This window comes from Ahaetulla prasina, chromosome 1, assembly GCF_028640845.1.
Source record: "Ahaetulla prasina isolate Xishuangbanna chromosome 1, ASM2864084v1, whole genome shotgun sequence".
Taxonomy (NCBI): Eukaryota; Metazoa; Chordata; class Lepidosauria; order Squamata; family Colubridae; genus Ahaetulla; species Ahaetulla prasina.
The window spans coordinates 22047325-22070684 of NC_080539.1; the positions used below are offsets into that span (position 1 = coordinate 22047325).

Consider the following 23360-nt stretch of genomic DNA (forward strand, 5'->3'; position numbering starts at 1 on the left):
GTTACGCCCACCAAGCCACGCCCGCAGAACCGGTAGGGAAAAACTTTGGATTTCACCCCTGCCTTTGACTCATTGAGCGCCAGTTTTGTGTAGTGGTTGAAGGTGCCAGGCTAGAAAACAGGAGATCATTAGGCAGGGAACCAACTAAGTGACTTTGGGCCAGTAAATCTCTGTCAACCCTAGCAAGCAGGTAATGGCCACCACTGCCAGGAAAATGTGGCCCAAAAAATCCTGCAGGGACCTGCAGGTAGTCTGTAGCAATCATGAGCAATTTGACAGAGAATTTAATTTTTGTCTCATCAATTTAATAGCAATAAAATATGATTAATCCTAGGTCCAATCAACCAGCTGGAATATATAGATTCATGGTTTAAAATAATCCTATTTCACTTAGTGTCCTGTGTTATTTTATCTTATGTCCTGCGATAATCCTTCTGTTCTGGGAAATCCGGGTGGTTAAAAAAATACCAGAAGGATTGGTGCACCTGGAAAAGATTTTCAGCCTCACTCTCTCCCTGTGGTCTCAGCTTTCCTGTTCTACTTACATGCTGAGTTAATTTGGGGAAAACAAAACTCCCAACTAGTGGGATTATGTGTGGAATGGCACTGAGATCCAATTGCAACCGTCTCTAATCTTGCATCTATTGTCTAAACTTGGAGTGGGCATATTTTTACTCCAGAATAATGCTATATATAAAAACACAATAGACATTTGGTGGGTTGGTGGTCAAGTTGCCAGAGAAAGAGAAGGCATTCATTATGGTAAGATCCTTGTTTCCTTCCTCTTCCCTTCTGCATTATCCCTTTTTCCCCTCCTAGCAGTTTTATTTCCTTCCTTCCTTCCCTTCCCTTCCCTTCCCTTCCCTTCCCTTCCCTTCCCTTCCCTTCCCTTCCCTTCTGCTATTGAATCATATAGGGTTCTTCAGGCTACCTTCTTGAATTTCAGAATTTTGAATGAGTTAGAAATCACCAGGACTCCAATTTATATAGGCAGGATTTCACTTGTTCCATGCTGTGAAGTAAATCTCTCACTTTTCACTGTGATAGCCAAAGTATGCATAGATCCTGAGATGATAGACAAGTTCTAGGCATTGCTTTTGAATTAAAGAGGGTTAAAGAATTTGTTTTATTGAATGCATTGCAATGATCCTAAATATGAGAACGGCTTTATTGATAGTGAGTGCATTGCAATCATTCTTAAAAATACTGGCTACAGCTGTAATGTAAAGATAGTATTTGGTAATGCTAATTTTAATTGAAGGAAAAATGCAACCTATCTCATCTCAGTGCAAGAATGTGGTTTTGAGTAGCATGCCACATTGGTACGAACCAGACAAAGAGTGGGAAGGACGGGCTTCAGGGTTCTTTTGTGGTTGGTGTAGAAGGAATATTTGTGGTTTGTACTTTGAATTTCCCATTGTTTGGGGTTTCATCATAGACCTGCCTGCTTGACCTCTATTCAGAATTCAGATGGCTGGAAATGTAGCGCATTACAATATTACCTGACTCTTTTGGGGGAAGGAGGTTAAAAAAAAATGGAAAATGGTAAGCTTGAAGGAATATTTTACAGAAGGTCGTGAAGAGATTAACAGAATTGGAAGGGACCTTATAGGTCATCTAGTCCAACCCCCACTCCCGCTCAAGCCCCCCTAATGATTGTGAGAACTAGAATTAATAGTGCCCTACTGAACGCATCTCCAGATGGATCAGATTTATAATTGGCACAGAATCTGCAGTCTATCTCATTACCAGTCACATTTAATTGGTTGGGTATGACCAAACTGGTTGCCTTGAGGGACAAGAATCCAAGGGTATTCCAAGATAGTTTTCTGATTTGAGCTTGAAGGAACAAAGTCTCCCCACCCTTACAGTCCCCAAAAATCACCTAACCTCTGACGCGGAAAATAATAATAACAGAGTTGGAAGGAACCTTGGAGGTCTTCTAGTCCAAACCTCTGCCCAGGCAGGAAATCCTACACCACTTCAGGCAAATGGTTATTCAACATTTTCTTAAACTTTTCCAGTTTTGAAGCATTCACAACTTCGGGAGGCAAGTTGTTCAACGGATTAATTGTTCTAACTGTCAGGAAATTTCTCCTTAGTTCTAAGTTGCTTCTCTTCTTGATTAGTTTCCACCCATTGCTTCTTGTCCTACCCTCAGGTGCTTTGGAGAATAACTTGACTCCCTCTTCTTTGTGGCAACCCCTGAGATATTGGAACACTGCTATCATGTCTCCCCTAGTCCTTCTTTTTATTAAAACTAGACATACCCAGTTCCTGCAACCGTTCTTCATATGTTATAGCCTCCAGTCCCCTAATCATCTTTGTTGCTGTTCTCTGCACTCTTTCTAGAGTCTCCACATCTTTTTTACATCGTGGTGACCAAAACTGGATGCAGTATTCTAAGTGTGGCCTTACCAAGGCATTATAAAGTGATATTAACACTTCACGTGATCTTGATTCTATCCCTCTGTTTATGCAGCCCAGAACTGTGTTGGCTTTTTTGGCAGCTGCTGCACACTGCTGGCTCATATCTAAATGGTTGTCCACTAGGACTCCAAGATCCCTCTCACAGGTACTACTATTGAGCAAGATACCATATATACCATACCTGTACGTTTTGGTTTTTTTGCCAAAATGTAGAACCTTACTAAATGTATTTACTAAACCTAAATGTAGAATCCCACAGACCTGTATACATACATACATACATACATACATACATACATACATACACACACACACACACACACACACATATATATATATATATATATATATATATATATGTTTTCTGAGGTTTTCACGGGTGTTTGTATATAGGTCTTTGGTTGTTCGGGTTTGCTCCCAGAAGCACGAAGCTGAAGCCTGAAGATGACGAATGAGACTTCGTCGAAATATTTATTTTTATTTTATAAACATACATACAATACATAATCAATCGTTCAGTGCTTCTTCTGAGTAAATCTTTTGTGTCTTCTTCTTGTTCTCCAATGTTAATCATTTCATAATGTCATCATTTCATTTATTGTAACATTTCTCCCACATTTCTTACTTTGCTATTAATACATTCATCAATCTTCTCTCTCCTCTTTCTTCTTCCCTTGTTTTATTACAACATTAGCCTATATATATTTCCTCTCTAACCAATGGTAAAATTGTCCCCATATCTTAAAATATTCAGATTCCTCTCTTTTTTTTATTGTCAAAGTCAATCTATTCATTTCTGCACAATCCAATTTTCTTAATTACTTCACCTTCTGTAGGGATTTTCTCTGCTTTCCATCTTTGGGCAAATACTATCCTCGCTGCAGTTATTATGTGAATAATCAAATATATATATTCTTTACTAAATTTCTCTGGTAGGATGCCCAATAGGAACAGTTCAGGTTTTAAATCTGTATGTTGCTGTATAATTTCTTCTAACCATGTTTTCATTTTAATCCAATATTTTTTTGCTTCTGGACACGTATGATAATACGATCCTGGTATCTGATGACATTTCCAGCATTTAGCTGATTTATCTTTAAACATTTTTGCCAATTTTTCAGGTGGCATGTGCCATCTGTAAAACATTTTATATTGATTTTCTTTAAATGCTGTGGACATTGTTAATTTGCAATTCCTTTCCCATAATTGTTGCCATTTATCTAGCTCAATTGAATAGCCAAAATTTTTTGCCCAAGCTATCATTGTCCTTGAGTGGCGCAGGGTCCTTGAGTGACGCAGACTGCTAAACAGTCTGTTATTAACAACAGCTGCCTGCAATTACTGCAGGTTCAAGTCCCACCAGGCCCAAGGTTGACTCAGCCTTCCATCCTTTATAAGGTAGGTAAAATGAGGACCCAGATTGTTGGGGGCAGTAAGTTGACTTTGTATATAATATACAAATAGGATGAAGACTATTGCTTAACACAGTGTAAGCCGCCCTGAGTCTTCGGAGAAGGGCGGGGTATAAATGTAAATAAATAAAAAATAATAAAATAAATAAATTGTTTCTTTTCCACAGACCTGTACATGTTAAAAATGTCATACTTAAAAGTGGTGTTCTTTTCATGATATAGCAATATGTTGCTTTATTCTGCATAATAGTAGATCTCCTGCAAATACAGTTTCCAATTACAATGTGTTAAAAAGCACGGTCTTTGTTCTGATCAGTTACAAGCAAACATTATTTACTTGCACCTGATAACCACTTGCCTTGCTTCTGCATTTGGGTGATAAAAATATGAACCTTCCCAGCCTGGGAGATTGGCATCAGCAGCTGCTTCTTATCATATCATCACAGATGTCAGATGGGTGAAAATCAAAAGAAACAAGCTCTCTTAACTATTGGCATCAAGGCTGTTCCTCTTGTGCTACCTGTGCTATTAATAGATATTCTACTTTTCTTCCAAGCTCAAAAAAGCATTCCTATAACAATGCTTAAAGAAAGAAAGCAACTGGTAAGAGGTTTCCCAGGAAGTCTCTTGATTGTTTGAATCTGGAATTCTGCATTACTTGCCAAGCAAGGCAACCACTAAATCTCACTAACCTATTGTTTTAAACTAGAAGTCCTCAAACTCCCTTCATGTAATGTAGTATGAAATAATTTAGGGTCTCATACTTCATGAAATATTATAGGGTCTCCTGCCTGAGCAGGGGGTTGGACTAGAAGACCTCCAAGGTTTCTTCCTTTTCAGATTCTATTCTATTCTATTCTATTCTATTCTATTCTATTCTATTCTATTCTATTCTATTCTATTCTTTTCATTCTTCCATTCCATTCCATTCCATTCCATTCTGTTATAGATTGCTTATCGACCCCCAAACATTTATTAAATGCAACTAATTTAATCAATACTATTTTAATTAATAGTCCACGAACAATAATAATCAGCCTCTTGGATGATCCACTCATCCCTGCTTTAAATATTCACATTATTGTTTATAAATTGGTACAGATAGTTCTTGACTTACAACAGTTTGCTTAGTGACCGTTTGAAGTTATAACAGCACTGAAAAAAGTGACTAATGACCATTTTTCACACTTATGACTGTTGTTATCGTGTCCCACTCCTCCTCTGATGGCCGGGTCTGTAAAGTCTGTATCAAGCGTGGCCACGAAGCCTCTGCAGCTTTGCCAAAGTCCTGTCAGAGTTCTCAGGGCAGGCAGGAATCCAAGGTGTGACTTCAGCAACCAGATTAGACTTTGCCTGACTCAAGGAATGCCAGAAAGCAGATCCTTTATATAGGCCATGGGGTGTGACTCCATGACTCAGCACTTATCCAGGCCTGCCCCTCTCTTCCTTTTGCTGACGTCGCCTCTCCATTCTCCAGAAGCGGGGATCTGTCCACCCTTCATCTGCCTGCCCAGCTGCTGGCAATTCTAGCTCGTGACTGGCTTCATGTTCATCATGCTCACACACTGTGGGGGGGGGAGGTTTATTTGCTCAGTCTGTCCGGGCATGGTGCCAGGACTGGGGGCTGGAGGCATGTCAGGCCATTCGTCTTCATTATCAGTCTCTGGCTGAGATAGCAGGAGATGGGAGGGGCCCGGCTGCGGAGAGGGGGGCAGGTGAGGCACAACAGTTGTAGTATCCCTATGGTCACGTGATTTCTATTCGGATGCTTGACAGCTGACTCACATTAATGATGTGATCACCTTTTGTGACCTTTTGACAAGCGAAAGTCAATGGGGAAACCAGATTCACTTAACAACTGTGTTACTAATTTAACAACTGTAGTGATTCACTTAACAAATGCTGCAAGAAAAGTTGTAAAATGGGGTAAAACTCACTTAACAAATTTGTCACTTAGCAACATGAATTTTGGGCTCAACTGTGGTCATAAGTTGAGGACTACCTGTACTTTTTTCATGTTTTATTTTCTTAGATATTTCCAATTTTACATTAAATTTCATCTTTGTTCCTTTGGTTTCTGAACCACTTTTATTGTTTTAATTAATACAGTGACATCTATATATACAGGTAGTCCTCGCTTAACAACTACTTGCTTACTGACCATCTCAAGTTATGATGGACTCCAAAAAAGGTACTTACGACATGCATTCAAAGTTCTGATGGCTGCTGGTACCTTACATCCCATATTCAGACAATAGCATTTTGCGTATTTGGCAACCATCCTGCATTTGGTGGCACAGTGGTTAGAATGCAATATTGCAAGCTAACTCTGCCCAGTGCCAGGAGTTTGATCCTAACCGGCTCAAGGTTGACTCAGCCTTCCATCCTTCCAAGGACAGAAAAATGAGGACCCAGATTGTTGGGGGCAATATGCTGATTCTGTAAACCACTCATGGAGGGCTGGGATGCACTATGGAGCAGTATAGAAGTCTAAGTGCTATTGCTATTTACAGCATCCTTCAGTCACATAACCATGATTTATGACTTTTTTGCTGGAAACCAATGCTTACTTCTTGTTTCCAGCAAAAAAAAATCCATTGTGGACACTTAACAACTATGATGTTCACTTAATCTTCTGTTACCACATGCCTCCCACCGGCCGGTACGCTCTCATAGAGAGGGCCTCCTCAGGGTGCCGTCAGCCAAACAGTGTAGGCTGACGACCCCCAGGGGGAAAGCCTTCTCTGTGGGGGCACCTACCCTCTGGAATGAGCTTCCCCCAGGACTTCGACAACTTCCAGACCTCCGGACCTTTCGCCGCAAGCTTAAAACATATCTATTCTTTCGAGCAGGACTGGCTTAATAGGGTTTTTTAAATATGGATTTTATTGGGGTTTATTTTATATTTTGTATTGTATTTTAAATTTAGGCTATTGGAATAAGTTTTTTAAATATTGTTTTTATTGAAATGTATCGTTTTTATTTTATCTGCCTGTTCACCACCCTGAGTCCTTCGGGAGAAGGGCGGTATACAAATTAAATTATTATTATTATTATTATTATTATTATTATTATTATTATTATTATTATTATTATTATTATTATTATTATTATTATTAACAACATCCGTGTTTACTTAACGACCACTGTGCTTGCTTAATGACCTCCACAAAAAAATAATAAAATCAGGTTAGTCATATGATCAGGTTAGTCATGTGATGAGCCACGTAATGACTGGCATGACTTATGACCATAATAGGCTCCATTACAATTGTAAGTCTAGAACTAGTTATAGATGGAGAGGACAAGTCAAAACATCAAGACGGCAGATTAAAAAAGAGGCGAGGCTTCAAATCATCATCTTCTTTTAAAGACCCCGTAATCCCTTGTGGGGGGGAGTCTTGGGCAACTGAATGGAGCTGAGTATTTACTGGCCAGATGCCCTTCCTGTCGCCAATATGGAGATTGTTTCAGCAGATATATTCTCATTGTGCCCAGAGAGAGAAGTATCTGCCTCTACCTAGGATCGAACTCACAGCCTCCTGATTATTGCGAGGCTTCAAATGCACAGCTGAATTCCTATCTTGACTTCTTGACACCCTAACCCCCGCAACATCTCTAACTAATAAAAAGGTGGCATAGCAAGAATTTTAGACTTCTCAGTGATTTAGTGCATCTTACTGCCAATCTTCACCTCCAAGTTGATGGTATGTAGATAACAATATTCTGGCTTCCATGGTTGTGTCTATATGAGAAATGCTAGCTTGCACAGAAAGACTTGTGCAATAAAACTGGGTTTTGGCTGCATTTGTGGCATATTGGCCAAGCTGTTCCCAAACTGATGGGTCTGTTCTCATTGGTCGTGGAGAAGGTTGCATGTGGCAGAAATACATTTTCTCTATTGTACTGCAAAAACCTGAATGAGTCAAAGACATGATGGACAGTGGAAGTCCATATTTCGGGGCCAATCTGGTAAAGACTATACCAAATAGAAGATAGATAGAATAACAGAGTTGGAAGGGTCCTTGGAGGTCTTCTAGTCCAACTCCTTGCTTAGGCAGGAAACCCTGCACCACTTCAAATAAATGGTTATCCAACATCTTCTTAAAAATTTCCAGTGTCGGAGTATTCACAACTTCTGGAAGCAAGTTGTTCCACTGATTCATTGTTCTAACTGTCAGGAAAATTCTCCTTAGTTCTAAGTTGCTTCTCTCCTTGATTAGTTTCCACCCATTGCTTCTTGTCCTACCCTCAGGTACTTTGGAGAATAGCTTGACTCCCTCTTCTTGGTGGAAGCCCCTGAAATATCGGGAATACTGCTATCATGTCACCCCTGGTCATTCTTTTCATTAAACTAGACATACCCAGTTCCTACAACCGTTCTTCATATGTTTTAGCCTCCAGTCCTCTAATCATCTTTGTTGCTCTTCTCTGCACTCTTTTTTACATCGTGGTGACCAAAACTGGATGCAATGTTCCAAGTGTGGCCTTACCAAGGCATTATAAAGTGGTATTAACACTTCATATGATCGTGATTCTATCCCTTGGTTTATGCTGTCTATAACTGTGTTGGCTTTTTTGGTAGCTGCTGCACACTGCTGGCTCATATCTAAATGGTTGTCCACTAGGATTCCAAGATCCCTCTCACAGTTACTACTATTGAGCAAGGTACCACATATACAGTACCTGTGCATCTTTTTTTTTTTTGCCTAAATGTAGAACCTTACTTTTTTCACTGTTGAATTTCATTTTGTTAGATAGTGCCCAATGTTCAAGTCTGTCAAGATCCTTCTGCATCTTCAGCCTATCTTCTTGGCTTATCATCTTTGAAAGATGTCCCTAATCATTTTTGTTGCTCTTCTCTGCACTCTTTCTACAGTCTCAACATCCTGGAATGTTAGAATAACAGTATAACAGAGTTGGAAGGGACCTTTGAGTCCAAACTGCTCAGGCAGGAAAATGCTATACCATTCCAGACAAATGATTGTCCAATTTCTTCTTAAAAACCTCCAGTGTTGGAGCACCCATAACCTTTGGTGGCAAGTCAGTGATAAAGCACATGAATTCATAAAGAAAATGAAACGTAATATGGAGCGGTATGGTGCATGAAGATGGTGATTATGTTTCTTTTTCTTTTTTAAATGTTATGCCTCTCATTCCTTTGCCTTATTTATCACTTCTTTCCTGTATTCTACATAACATTCTAAAGAGAAATAACTATGTAGATAGGTAAGTATGTTTGGATTATGACTGCCTAGATTAATGATGGTGATCGTCTTCTGAAATACCTCTGAGAAGCATTAGAGGGAATTTAAAACAGTGGAAGGGAAGTGGAGGGGGGAGCAACCAGACCTAACCTCAAATAATGATGGCAATATCCTTAATGAAAGCAACTGAGATTGTCTACATGTAAGAAACCGTACAATTATGCTAAATGAACTCTGCAGAAAAGCTGTGCCCCATCCCTTACCTTTTTATGATGTCTTTAAAAATGTATTAAAATTATGGAGGTTCAATAACAGTAGCGTCATAATGGTTTACTGGAGACAAAGAGCTATGGTCAGAAATAACACAGCCTTAATTATAAGGGATGGTCACTCACAAGACAGAAAAGAGCATGGGAAAATAATTGCAGATTACATAAATACAGGTAGTCCTCGACTTATAACCATTCATTTAGCAACAATTCAAACTCTTTGACATTTGAAATTTGAGAGGTTAAAGAGGCCATCTATGTCAAAACTGAACAGCCCTCTCTCAACAGGGAGGGAGGGATACAACACAGTCCAATCTACAACACAGTTGCAAGAAGGCTCCACCTCCATTTGCACCACTCAGGTGACCCTGATGACACAAATAAATCTCCAGGTGACCTTAACCACCCACTAAAAGGATGCAAATGACCAGCTGTCTGCAAGGAATATAAATCCTTCCATTCCCCACCATCCAGTCAGAGCTGAAGAAGCTTCTTGGATGAGAAGCGAAACGTCTTCAAAGAAAAAAAGTCAGAAAGTCCAGTTGCCTCTTGAAAAAAAGCACCTTTGGGCAGGGGTGAAATGCTCCCGGTTCTGACCAGATCCGGTAGCACCTGTGGTCTGTGGTTCAGCGATCCGGTAGCAAAGCTCCGCCCACCCACCCTGGTGTCGTTACTTCCTGGTTTTAACCATGAAGTAATGTGTGTTTTTTACCTTCTGCGCATGTGCAGAAGGTTTTTTGCATGCTCAAAAGATCTGCATGCACATGTGATACGTGTACTTCTGAACCGGTAAGGAAAGTAAGTAGATTTCACCCCTGCCTTTGGGACAGCCATGACCTGGATGACAGAGAATCTCCATAGACATATAGAAACAAATGTTCATTCTAGTGAACAGTTCCCTGCTTTCCAGAAAAACTGAGGGATTTTTTCCCCTTTCAGACATCCAGATCCTCCCACCTCACCCGAGTGCTGTGATGCCTTAAAAAAATGCTGCAGAAAATTCAAAGCAAACCCTTTTCCCAGTCTTGAACACCCATCCGTCACTTCAGAGGAATCTGTTGTGACATCATAAACGGAGACACTCGGATTAGATTTATCATCTAATTATAGCAGAACTGGGGGGGGAAAGAAGAACTTTTTTTTTTCAAAAAATGATCAGAGGTATGGAATGCTGTCCATAAAAGGAAGGCATCAAACCATGGCAGCATATTGGATTAAAAAGGAATCCCGTGGGAGGGAAACTCCTAGGTACATTAATGGCATTTTTTCTAAGCAGGCACAGAGAGGGCCTGTAAGCCACCAATTGCCTCTTAGAAATCTTGAATCTGGAGCTGCTGAGAATTGTAGTTTTCACAAGCCCCTGGAGAGCCACAAATTGAAAAGGAATGCTTTTCAGATCAGTTTTTATGTTATGTACCATATAAGGAATGAGCTATAGGCTTCACTCAGGTCCTCCCCAAAAGGCGGGAAAATACTTAAAGCTAATTGGTTAAGCCATCTGGCAGCTGTCTATAAAAGGGGACACTGCCAGTCAAGCAGGTCGTTGGGTTGTACTGGTCTATTAATAAAGAGCTGTTGTTACTGAAAGAGCTGTGTCCGTCTCTTCCATCATCAAATCCAGGGGTGAAATGCTCCCGGCTCGGACCGGATCATGTGATCCGATAGCGATGGGAGCAGGTAGTTCGGAGAACTGGTAGCAAAAATCCCTGCCTCCCCCCACTGCCCATGCCTCGCTGTTCCTCTTCTCTGTCCCTGAAACGCTCGGTGGTGATATAGCTGCAAACGGTCTTAAATGACTGCTGCGGCACTTCAAAGGGCCGCACTACAGCTGATCAGCGCTGTAGGCAGCTAGTAGACCAGTGCCTCTATTTTTAAAGAAGGTAGACCCGTGCCCTGCAAAAAAAGGCACATGGTAGACCGGTGCCTCTCAGTAAAACGCAATTGGTAGACCAGGGCCTCTACTTTTAAAGAAGGTAGACCGGGGCCTCTCAATAAAATGAAATTGATAGACTGGGGCCTCTATTTTTAAAGAAGGTAGACTGGTGCCTCTCAGTAAAACACAATTGGTAGACCAGGGCCTCTAATTTTAAAGAAGGTAGACCGGGGCCTCTAATTTTAAAGAAGGTAGACCCGTGCCCTGCAAAAAGGCACATGGTAGACCGGTGCCTCTCAGTAAAACACAATTGGTAGACCGGTGCCTCTCAGTAAAACACAATTGGTAGACCAGGGCCTCTAATTTTAAAGAAGGTAGACCCGTGCCCTGCAAAAAGGCACATGGTAGACCGGTGCCTCTCAATAAAATGAAATTGATAGACTGGGGCCTCTATTTTTAAAGAAGGTAGACCCGTGCCCTGCAAAAAGGCACATGGTAGACCGGGGCCTCTAATTTTAAAGAAGGTAGACCGGTGCCTCTCAGTAAAACACAATTGGTAGACCAGGGCCTCTAATTTTAAAGAAGGTAGACCGGTGCCTCTCAATAAAATGAAATTGATAGACTGGGGCCTCTATTTTTAAAGAAGGTAGACCGGTGCCTCTCAATAAAATGAAATTGATAGACTGGGGCCTCTATTTTTAAAGAAGGTAGACCCGTGCCCTGCAAAAAGGCACATGGTAGACCGGTGCCTCTCAATAAAATGAAATTGATAGACTGGGGCCTCTATTTTTAAAGAAGGTAGACCGGTGCCTCTCAATAAAATGAAATTGATAGACTGGGGCCTCTATTTTTAAAGAAGGTAGACCGGTGCCTCTCAATAAAATGAAATTGATAGACTGGGGCCTCTATTTTTAAAGAAGGTAGACCCGTGCCCTGCAAAAAAAGGCACATGGTAGACCGGTGCCTCTCAGTAAAACACAATTGGTAGACCGGGGCCTCTAATTTTAAAGAAGGGAGACCGGTGCCTCTAATTTTAAAGAAGGTAGACCGGTGCCTCTCAGTAAAACACAATTGGTAGACCGGGGCCTCTAATTTTAAAGAAGGTAGACCGGTGCCTCTCAATAAAATGAAATTGATAGACTGGGGCCTCTATTTTTAAAGAAGGTAGATCGGTGGCTCCCACGTTTTGTATACTTTATTATTTTTATTATTTATTATTATTGACCATGCCCATTCAGTCTCCTGACCACCAAGCCACACCCACCAATTAAGCCACGCCCACAGAACCGATAAGGAAAATTTTTAGATTTCACCCCTGATCAAATCTAACAAGTTTTCAAAATAAAATGGTGAAATACTGGGGGAGGAAAATGTTGCAGCAGAGAAAAAGGTCTACTGGATCAAATTCTAGATGGTACTCTAGTCCGCTGTTTCTCAAGTCGTAGCAACTTTTAAGATGCGTGGACTTCAATTCCCATAATTCCTCACTTAGCAATGGAAATGTTGGCCTCAGTTGGGGTCATAAATCAAAGGGAAAAATGCATCAGAACAAAAAATGTAGAAAATGTTCAAATGTATGTTTGTAAATACATACGATATCTTGAGAAATACATTTTTATCATCCATATTCAATATTTTTGTCCAAAATTGCACTTAGATCAAAATAATATATTATAAAAATATTTTAATATGGTCAAAATTTATCCTTAGATGGTAGGTTTTCCAAAAACAATGCCTTGTTCCAATTTTTTTCATTCAGAGAACTTTTAAATGCCAAAGTATAATAAAATATGTATTTTATTTTTCCAATGTCATGTAATAAAAAACTTGGCAGCTGATAACAGGAACTGAATCGATTTCTTATGTTGCATCAATTTATATGCATTAGAGATAGAAGCCAGTAAACCAACAGTCCAATTCATTATGAAACATTAGTTATTTTAGAATAGAATAGAATTTTTTATTGGCCAAGTGTGATTGGACACACAAGGAATTTGTCTTGATGCATATGCTCTTAGCGTACATAAAAGAAAAGATATGTTCATCAAGAATCATAAGGTAAAACACTTAATTATAGTCATAGGGTACAAATAAACAATCAGGAAACAATCAATATCAATATAAATCGTAAGGATACAAGCAACAAAGTTACAGTCATACAGTCATAAGTGGAAGGAGATGGGTGGTGGGAACAATTTTGTCCCTGTTTCTTCAGAAACGTCAAACTGACAGGCTGGGAACTGATGCATGTTAGTATGTGTTATTTTTTTTAAAAAAGAATTGCACCATAGTATAAATAGTGTGTGTGTATATATATATATATATATATAAATATATATATATTTGTTTTCTGAGGTTTTCGCGGGTGTTTGTATGTAGATCTTTGGTTATTCGGGTTTCTCCCGTAAAATTGGAAGTGTCTTGGCGACGTTTGAAGTCTCATTCGTCATCTTCAGGCTTCAGCCGTGCTTCTGGGAGCAATGAAGCATTGCTCCCAGAAGCAAGCTGAAGCCTGAAGATGACGAATGAGACTTTGTCGAAACGTCGCCAAGACACTTCCAATTATATACATATATATATATATATATATATATATATATATATATACACACACACACACACACACACACACATATATATATATATATATATAACATTATTTAGTTCTCTCTAATGTCACCCATGGATCATCTTCATGATTGGTTGAATTATGGTACATTTTAAAAAGTTTCTACATTAAGAAGAGTCCTTGTAAAATTCACATTGAATCTCTTATCCCCTTCGAAGTTTAGACTGTCAAGAGAATCTGTCATGCCTTATTTAAGAAATTCCTTTCTATTCATCGAAGAAGACAATGTACCATTATAGCTCAAACCAAAACATTTTCTAAAATAATGATTCAACCTGACTTGAAACAATTTCTGTTGTTGTTGTTTGAAACAATGTCCAGTCATTTACATTTGTAATTTCGCCTTTCCTTTCCTTGTAGTGAACAAATTTACTTTGTGTTTATAAAGATAATAATAATAAAAAGATGGGGAGAAGAAAGATCATGAGCCAAGGCTTTTCAGATACTTTCCAAATTTCTGATATCTGTGACACAGCGGAACAAGGCATCGCTCTGGAAGTTCAATATACAATATTACTGTATTATTGTATTATGCTCAAATGCTTCTGATGCACAATTGGATCCTTGCTTGCCAACAAAAAAACAGCCAGTCTGGTTCACTGGGTTTTGCTTAACAGCAGTGGTGAAATTCAAATTATTTTACTACCAGTTCTGTGGCTTGGTAGGTGTGGCAGGGGAAGGATACGGCAAAATCCCCATTCCAGGGATGAAATCCAGCAGGTTCTGACAGGTTCTGGAGAACCGGTAGCAGAAATTTTGAGTAATTTGGAGAACCGGTAGTGGAAATTTTGAGTAGTTTGGAGAACCTGCAAATACCACTTCTGGCTGGCCCCAGAGTCGGGTGGGAATGGAAATTTTGCAATATCCTTCCCCTGGAGTAAGGTGGGAATGGAGATTTTGCAGTATCCTTCCCCTGCCATGCCCACCAAGCCACGCCCACAAAATCAGTAATAAAAAAAAATGGATTTCACCACTGCTCCATTCCCACCCCACTCTCGGACCAGCCAGAGGTGAGAATTTGCAGGTTCTCCGAACTACAGAAAATTTCCGCTACTGGTTCTCCAGAACCTGTCAGAAGTTGCTGAATTTCACCCCTGCTTAATAGTCGAAAAAACAGTCATCCGGGGTGGCTTGTTTTCTGCCAGAAATTATCAGTTACTTGGCCCATGAGTAGCCTGCTGCTCTTTTTCCAACAAAAAATAATTAAAACACCATTATTGGGTTTTTCCTACCCTCTGGGGTTCTTTTGTAAAAAAGGAATTTGACGTCATTGACTACACATAGTCCTATTTAGCAACTGCCTTGTGCAGCAACTGTTTGTAGTTTGCAGTTACAACGGCGATGAAAAAGTAATTTTGCATTTAGGATCTTTGCAGATCACTGGAGTTGTTAAGTGAATCTGGCTTCCCCATTGACTTTGCTTGTAAGATGGTTGCAAAAGTTGATCACGTAACCCCTTGGGCACTGCAACTGTCATATATATATATATATATATATATATATATATATATATATATATATATATATATATATATATATATATATATATATATATATATATATAGGTCTTTGGTTATTCGGGTTTTCTCCGTGTAAAATTGGAAGTGTCTTGGCGGCGTTTGATGAAGTCTCATTCGTCATCTTCAGGCTTCAACCGTGCTTCTGGGAGCAATGTGTGATTGCAGCTGTTTCTTCCTTTTAACTGCTAGTGGGGTTTGAACTGATTGGGTGGGAGCTTGGCTGTGCTCTGATTGGATGGGGTTTTTGTGCTCTGATTGGCTGGGGTGTGTCCTGTGTTGGTGGGGGCTTGGTTGTGCTCAGTCTAATCTGTGCTGCAGGGGGATTTGAGCTGGTGAGCTGCACTGCTGCTGTTTGGCTTCGTGTTCGTGGTCGTGCTACATCTTCGTAGTGGGTGTCAGTCTGCTGCATGTATGGATTGGAGAGGTTTGAAGTGGCTAATGTTGCAGCTGCGGTCTGGCTTCTGGTCCTTGGTCGTGCTTCCTGATCAGTGTGGGTTTGGGTGTGCTTTCTGGGTGGATGTGTGGTGGTGACATCCTGTGTGGACCTCGTGAGTGTGGGTCTGGTGTCATTCCTCGTGTTAGGGACACGTTTGTCAATATATATATATATATATAAATATATATATATTTGTTTTCTGAGGTTTTCGCGGGTGTTTGTATGTAGGTCTTTGGTTATTCGGGTTTTCTCCCGCGTAAAATTGGAAGTGTATTGGCGGCGTTTGAAGTCTCATTCGTCATCTTCAGGCTTCAGCTTCGTGCTTCTGGGAGCAATGTGTGATTGCAGCTGTTTCTTCCTTTTAACTGCTAGTGGGGTTTGAACTGATGGGGAGGCTTTTATTTATTTATTTATTTATTTATTTTATTTTATTTTGGATCTACCAGCCATTTGGAAACCCGCCCTTATTGACAAACGAGTCCTCAACACGAGGAATGACACCAGACCCACACTCACGAGGTCCACACACCACACTTCCACCCAGAAAGCAGACCCAAACCCACACTGATCAGGAAGCACGACCAAGGACCAGAAGCCAGACCGCAGCTGCAACATTAGCCATTTCAAACCCCTCCAATCCATACATGCAGCAGACTGACACCCACTACGAAGATGTAGCACGACCACGACCACGAAGCCAATCAGCAGCAGTGCAGCTCACCAGCTCAAATCCCCCTGCAACCCTGCAAGCTTAAAACATATCTATTTAACTGCGCAGGACTGAGTTAGATTTTAGTTTGTGGTTTTTATCTTGGGTTTTAATTTTAATTTTTATATTTTTAATTAAGGCTTTTGAATAAGTTTTTAAATTGTTTTTAGAATTGTATTTATTGTATTTTTTGTTTTTTAAATGCCTGTAAACCGCCCTGAGTCCTTTGGGAGATAGGGCGGTATATAAATATAAACAATAAATAAATAAATAAATAAATAAAAACTCAGACTAATCTGAGCACAACCAAGCCCCCACCCAAACAGGACACACCCCCAGCCAATCAGAGCACAAAAAAACCCCCATCCAATCAGAGCACAGCCAAGCTCCCACCCAATCAGTTCAAAACCCCACTAGCAGTTAAAAAGGAAGAAACAGCTGCAATCACACATTGCTCCCAGAAGCACGAAGCTGAAGCCTGAAGATGACGAATGAGACTTCGTCGAAACGTCGCCAAGACACTTCCAATTTTACGCGGGAGAAAACCCGAATAACCAAATACCTATATACAAACACCCGCGAAAACCTCAGAAAACAAATATATATATATATATATCAGTTGCTAAGCATCTGGATTTTGATCACATGACCATAGGGGTACTACAATGATCATAAGTGTGATAAACAATCGTAAGTCACTTTTTTCAGTGCCATTGTAAATTTGAATGGTCACTAAACGAACTGTTGTAAGTCAAGGACTACCCGTACAGTATGTTTTTGTGTGTGTCTGTTTCTATTCAACATCTGAGTTCTGAACTAATTCAGATTTTCCTGGTTTTGAATGGTAGCCCTGATTTTACATTTAGTGCTTATGGCTGTTCCTCTTTTTTTCCTTGACTCTCTGACCTGGAAAAAATGTAAAGAATTCTTGCAAGGAAAACCTAGCCTAAATTTTAAAAGAAAAGAAAACAAAACCTTTGGCCAAGATAGTACAGCTTGACTCAGCCTCTGGTTTTATCTTTGCAGGTTGATTTATTATTTTGGTGACTGGAAATTAAAAGTACTCTTAGAGACACATTTAATTTTGAAAAAGAGGAAAGAATTCTAGTGCTGATTCTACCCACAAGAGTGGGCAATTCCTGGCCTCATCCATTCTGATGATGATGATCAATTTGCATTTCACAAATATACAACCCAGGATAACCTGGTAGTTATCCTTCTTTATTTGTCTCTAAGAGTTGTGAGGCAGTTCTCAGATCAAATTGAGTAGAGAATATATGCTCCCCAAAACTGACATACCCTATATATTAATAAAATAATATTTAAAATGTACTCAAGTAGAGAAAATTACTTGTTAACCATCATGCAGATCAAATGGCACAGAAAATCTGTGAACTGGAGACTATGCACAGATTGACTTTCATGCACCCTTCAAAACATTATATTGTTACATTACATTGTTATTTGTAAACCACCCAGAATTGTTTAGATGAGATAGGCAATGTAGAAATTTAATAAGTAAACAAATAAAGTAAGCTGCTGAAAATAAATTCAGCCTTGGAAAATGAGAAATTGAAAAGACATTAATCATCATTCCTAGCCTACTGCCATCTAATGTCTAAACTATATAACTATGTTATCCACATCAAAGAGTTTCTGAAATCACTACTACTAGCAGTGGAACAGTTAACAAGAACAATAATACATTAATTATGGTGTGTTTAGAAACTAATTGTGCAAACAGCAATAGATACCAATAGGGTGGGGGGGGAATGCAAAATAGCCATTATAAAGCTAGACTTCTCCAACTCCAATGGCAAAATGGAATGTCAACTAGGTCACCACTTTATACTAAAAGAAGTAAATAAACTATAAACTTATAAAACCTTCTAACAATAGATTAACTGTTAGTAATGGTGCTAATTATATCAAGTTATTAAGCAATGTGCTTCATCACTGATAATAACTACCATGAAGTTGGGGTTTATGGAAAGTACTTTTGAGCTGCATTATTTTTGATCATAGGTCTGGTGACGGTACATGCTGTTAATTTTCTATTTTCTTATTTAACCCCTTTTATAGGGCACATCAGAGGTAAAAGTTGAACTGTGATTGCATGACTATGGCTGTTAAGTCCTAGGGGCTACGCCATCGTCTAGAGCAGGGGTCTGCAAACTTGGCTCTTTTAAGATTTGTGGACTTCAACTCCCAGAGTTCCTCAGCCAGCAGAACTGGGAGTTGAAGTCTACAAGTCTTAAAAGAACCAAGTTTGCAGACCCCTGGCCTAGAGATTTGCCAGCTGCCCAGCGATCCTGATTGGCTAAGATGCGAGCTACTGAAAAGTGGGAAACCCGAAGCCCTACCATTGGTTCAGCTGTCTGACAGCTATTGAAGTGGCTGCCAGACAGCACTTGTTGCTGTTGCCTTCACTGAAGTTAGCCTGTTAGCTGTTTTACTCTGTTAGCATTAAAGATTGTTAATTGTTACTTGCAACCTCTCTTGACTCAGTTCTTATCACCCGAGTTCTCCCTACAGAGCAATGGCCACAATCTTCCCTCCCCCTCCAGAACTGACCTGATTGAAACAAAATCAAACCAGTGTAGCAGGGACCTGTTAGTCCTTCAAGAGTAGGAAACTAAAGTCATGAATACTTATACTTTTGTTACAGGGATACAATAAAAGAGCCTTGCAAGTCTGAATGCACCTCCCTTCCCTCCTCCCTTATCTTTGAAAGAACTAGAGAGGTCTGGCCTGAGATCCTTTCTCATGTTACACCACTGTCCAGTGGTGGGATTCAAATAATTTAACAATTTATTTATTTATTATTTTATTTATTTATTTTTCATATTTTTATACCGCCCTTCTCCGAGGACTCAGGGTGGTGTACAGCATAGATAAAACATAGATATCAAAAAATTTTTAAATACAATATTCATTAAAAATCTGATTCAATAAGCTGAATATTAAAATTACTGAATAAAAATTACAAATAAATTAAACCCCTTAAAACCCCACTAAGAACCCTCAAATTAAAATTTATCATTAGGCCAGCCCTGCTTGGTGAAAGAAGAAGGTTTTGAGCTCGCGCTTAAAGGTCCAAAGATCAGGGAGAAGACGTAGTCCCACAGGTAGATCATTCCACAGGGCCGGAGCCCCCACAGAGAACGCTCTTCCCCTGGGGGCCGCCAGCCGACATTGTCTGGCCGATGGCACCCTAAGGAGGCCCTCCCTGTGAGAACGCACTGGTTGAAGGGAGGTTACTGGCGGCAGCAGGCGGTCCCGTAAATATCCCGGTCCCATGCCATGGAGCGCTTTAAAGGTGATGACCAAAACCTTGAATCGCACCCGGAACACCACCGGCAACCAGTGCAGCCTGCGCAGGAGAGGTGTTACATGGGAGCTACGAGGCGCTCCCTCAATCCCCCACGCGGCCGCATTCTGTACCAGTTGGAGCCTCCTGGTACTCTTCAAGGGGAGCCCCATGTAGAGAGCATTGCAGTAATCCAGACGGGAAGTAACGAGGGCATGAGTGACTCTGCATAACGAGTCCCGATTCAGGAAAGGGTGCAATTGGCGAATCAGGCGAACCTGATAAAAAGCTCCCCTGGCGACGGCCGTCAAATGATCTTCTAAAGACAGCCATGCATCCAGGAGAACGGCTAAATTGCGCACCGATTCCCTAGGGGCCAATGATTCGCCCCCCCCCCCCAGTCAGCGATGGAATTAGCTGACTGTGCCGGGACGCTGGTATCCACACCCACTCCGTCTTGGATGGGTTGAGTCGGAGTCTGTTCATCCCCATCCAGACCCGAACGGCCTCAAGGCCGTCAAGGCCGTCATCACATCAATGGCTCTCTGCCCTAATGACCGGCTGGGTGGGCGTGGCCATGGTAGGTATGGCCAGGGGGTGTGACAGGCAACACTCTGCCTCCTGCACCCCCCTGGGAGCAAAAACAGGCCATGTGGGAGGAAATGCACCGCCCCCCCGCACCCTATTTTGGGCGTAGGAGGCCTTTCTGCAGCCTCCTGGGAGTGAAAAAAGGCCATGGGGGAACATGCTGCACTCCCCTGCACCTCATTTTGGGCCTAGGAGACCTCCCTGCACTTGCCTGGGAGCCAAAATGGGATGCGTGGGGACTTCTGGAAGGAGCATGGCAGGGAGGGGCAGGGCCAGCCAACAATTTAACTACTGGTTCACCCGAACTGGCCTGAACCAGCTGAATCCCACAAATGGTTCTGTCCCCAACTCAGATCCCCTTTATTTGACGAAAGTCTTGGTCATGGCTCTTCCTCCTATTCCTCAAGGTCAGGGGTATCAAACTCAATTTCATTGAGGGCCACATCAGGATTGTGTTTGAACTTGGGGGGCCAGGGTGGGCGTGGCTAGCTCAATGTCACTGGTGTTAGGGGTGCCTATGGTGGCTTGAGCACTCTGCAGCGAAAACGGGCTCCCGAGCTCTGTTTTCGGCTGCAATGGCTTCCTGCAACCCTTTGCCAGTGCAAACAAAGTTCAGGATGGGCCACCCTCCTGAGCTCCATTTTCACTGGCAAAGGCACTGTGGGCTGGTTCTTTGCTGCTTCCAGGGCGGTCCCGTGGGTCAGTTCTAACCAACCTATGGGCCACATCCAGCCCCCGGGCCTTGAGTTTGACACCCCTGCTCAAGGTGATTCCTTCTGTCCCTTACAAGACTATGTCAGGTATTAAGAGCTCCTCAGAAACATCAAGGTGGTTTGTGTCTAATGTGATTCTTCTTGTTTTTTAATTCTAGGCTCCCAAAATGGCAAAACAGAGGAAAGAAGAGGGCAGTGCCAATGTTCTGTCCATGTTTGAACAAAGCCAGATTCAGGAATTTAAGGAGGTACATTCCATTTACTGCTTCATGATTTTAAATTAATTGATTGGGAAGACAAATTAATATGGAGCTTTTTCTTAAATGGTCCTGTGGGGTGGAAATGTTGTTATGGAGGACAAAAGAGCTTGGAGGAAGAGCTGGCAACTAATGTGGATCACTTCCATTTTTGACCTGTGAATGGCGGAAAAAAAGGCTTACAAGTAGTCCCCATTTAATGTCTATTTGTTCTGCAGTTCAAAGTTATGACAGCATTGGACAAATGGTTCTTAGGACAAGTCCTTGTAGTTCCACCCATTGTGACATCTCCACAGTCACACAATTGTGATGTCTGATATTCTTTGCCAACTTCCCACATGCTAAGTCAATGCCCTCAGGAAGTCAGAAGTTGTGATCATGTGAGATCCTTATTTAACAATCTGTGTGGTCCTCACTTAAAGATGGCAAATTGAGTCTGCCAGAGTTGCAGGTGCTAAGTGACACAATCATGGGACACGGTCCTTTAGGACTGCGTTGCTTAACTGTGACAGTTCTGGTCCCAATTGCCACCATAATCCTACCTGTAATGTCATTTATCCTGGAAAGCAAGATGTCTTCTACTAGCACACTAGAGCAGTGATGGCTTATCTTTTTGCCTTTGTGTGCCAAAAGCAGGGGGAGCGTGGGGGGTCATGCGCACGTGTGACCACAGCTATAATTCAAAGCCCCCCACACCCCTGTGTATGCGTGCGTGACCTCCACACACTGCCCCTGTTTTTGGTACGGGATGGCCTAGTGGGCCCAGTAGGCCTGTTTTTCGCCCTCCCTAGGCTCCAGAGGCTTCCTAGGAGCCTAGGGAGGGCAAAAGCGGCCTTCCCCAATCCCTGAAGGGCCCGAAAATCAGTTGGCTGGTGTGCACATGCACACTGGAGCTGAGTTAGGGCAACACTCACGTGTCCACAGATATGGCTCTGTGTGTCACCTGTGGCACACGTGCCATAGGTTCGCCATCACGGCCCAAGAGGGAGGCCAGGACACAAAGAAGTCAAGGCTGTTGAAGCCTTGTCCTGTGTACTTGTGATGTCTTTGCTTGTACAAAAAGACAAAACTTGGATCACATGGTGGCTACTACCAAGGGCTCTTGAAAACCAATCTAGCTCTGGAATAATAAACTTAACATCCAGTAGAATGGGGTGGGGGAGACAATTTGATGCTGCAAGTACATCTTATTTATGAAGCAGAGCAGATGGCTTACAGTTAACTTGCAATTTTAAAAGAGCAGCAATTAAAGCTTTATTTGCTAAATCAAAGGGGTTTGATTGAAATTTGAAGTCTGCCATTCATATGTGATGGACCGCAATTCCCAACATATCCAGCCAACGTGGATAATGGCCATGCTGGCTGGGGATAATATGAACTGCAGTGCAACACACCTGGGAAGCATCAAATGGGATTGGTTAAGATTGTGCTGGAATAATTGAGAAGGATTAAAAATCACTCCTGTTTGTGATGGTGGAAATTCTTAATATCATCCATCATCATCATCATCCTATTTATTCTAGCTAGACAATTTAATAGTTATTTAACCGCTCAGGATATTCATTTTAAAATGTAAAAATTAAGCAAAGGAGTCTATTTATCTTACAGTCTAGAAGGAGGATTATAAACAGAAGGCCAAACTGCAAAAAAACACAAAAAAACCTATGGTTCAGCAATCTTTATGTAAAATATTTGAGGGCACTGTGGCAAGCATTTTTCACAGTTTCTACACCTGATTTCAAGTAAACTTTTTGTTTGTTTGTTTGTTTACATTTATATCCCACCCTTCTCCGAAGACTCAGGGCGGCTTACAGTGTGTAAGGCAATAGTCTCATTCTATTTGTATATTTACAAAGTCAACTTATTGCCCCCCCAACAATCTGGGTCCTCATTTTACCTACTTTATAAAGGATGGAAGGCTGAGTCAACCTGGGACCTGGTGGGACTAGAACCTGCAGTAATTGCAGGCAGCTGTGTTTTACTAACAGGCTTCTTACAGCCTGAGCC

General features: G+C 41.2%; 1 protein-coding gene across 2 annotated transcripts in view; it reads left to right on the plus strand.

Annotated features, from left to right (window-relative positions):
* The first annotated feature begins 696 nt into the window (after positions 1 to 696).
* MYL10 (myosin light chain 10) overlaps positions 697 to 23360 on the plus strand; it is a 54880-nt gene continuing 32216 nt past the window's right edge. Inside the window, exons 1-2 of one of the 2 annotated variants that reach the window (XM_058162826.1) lie at positions 697 to 762; positions 21255 to 21344. In XM_058162826.1, the coding sequence (XP_058018809.1) occupies positions 760 to 762; positions 21255 to 21344 (93 nt within the window). In that variant the 5' untranslated portion in view covers positions 697 to 759. Of the gene's footprint in view, positions 763 to 1511; positions 1546 to 21254; positions 21345 to 23360 lie in introns of those variants that run through there. The other variant, XM_058162827.1, reaches the window with a different exon arrangement.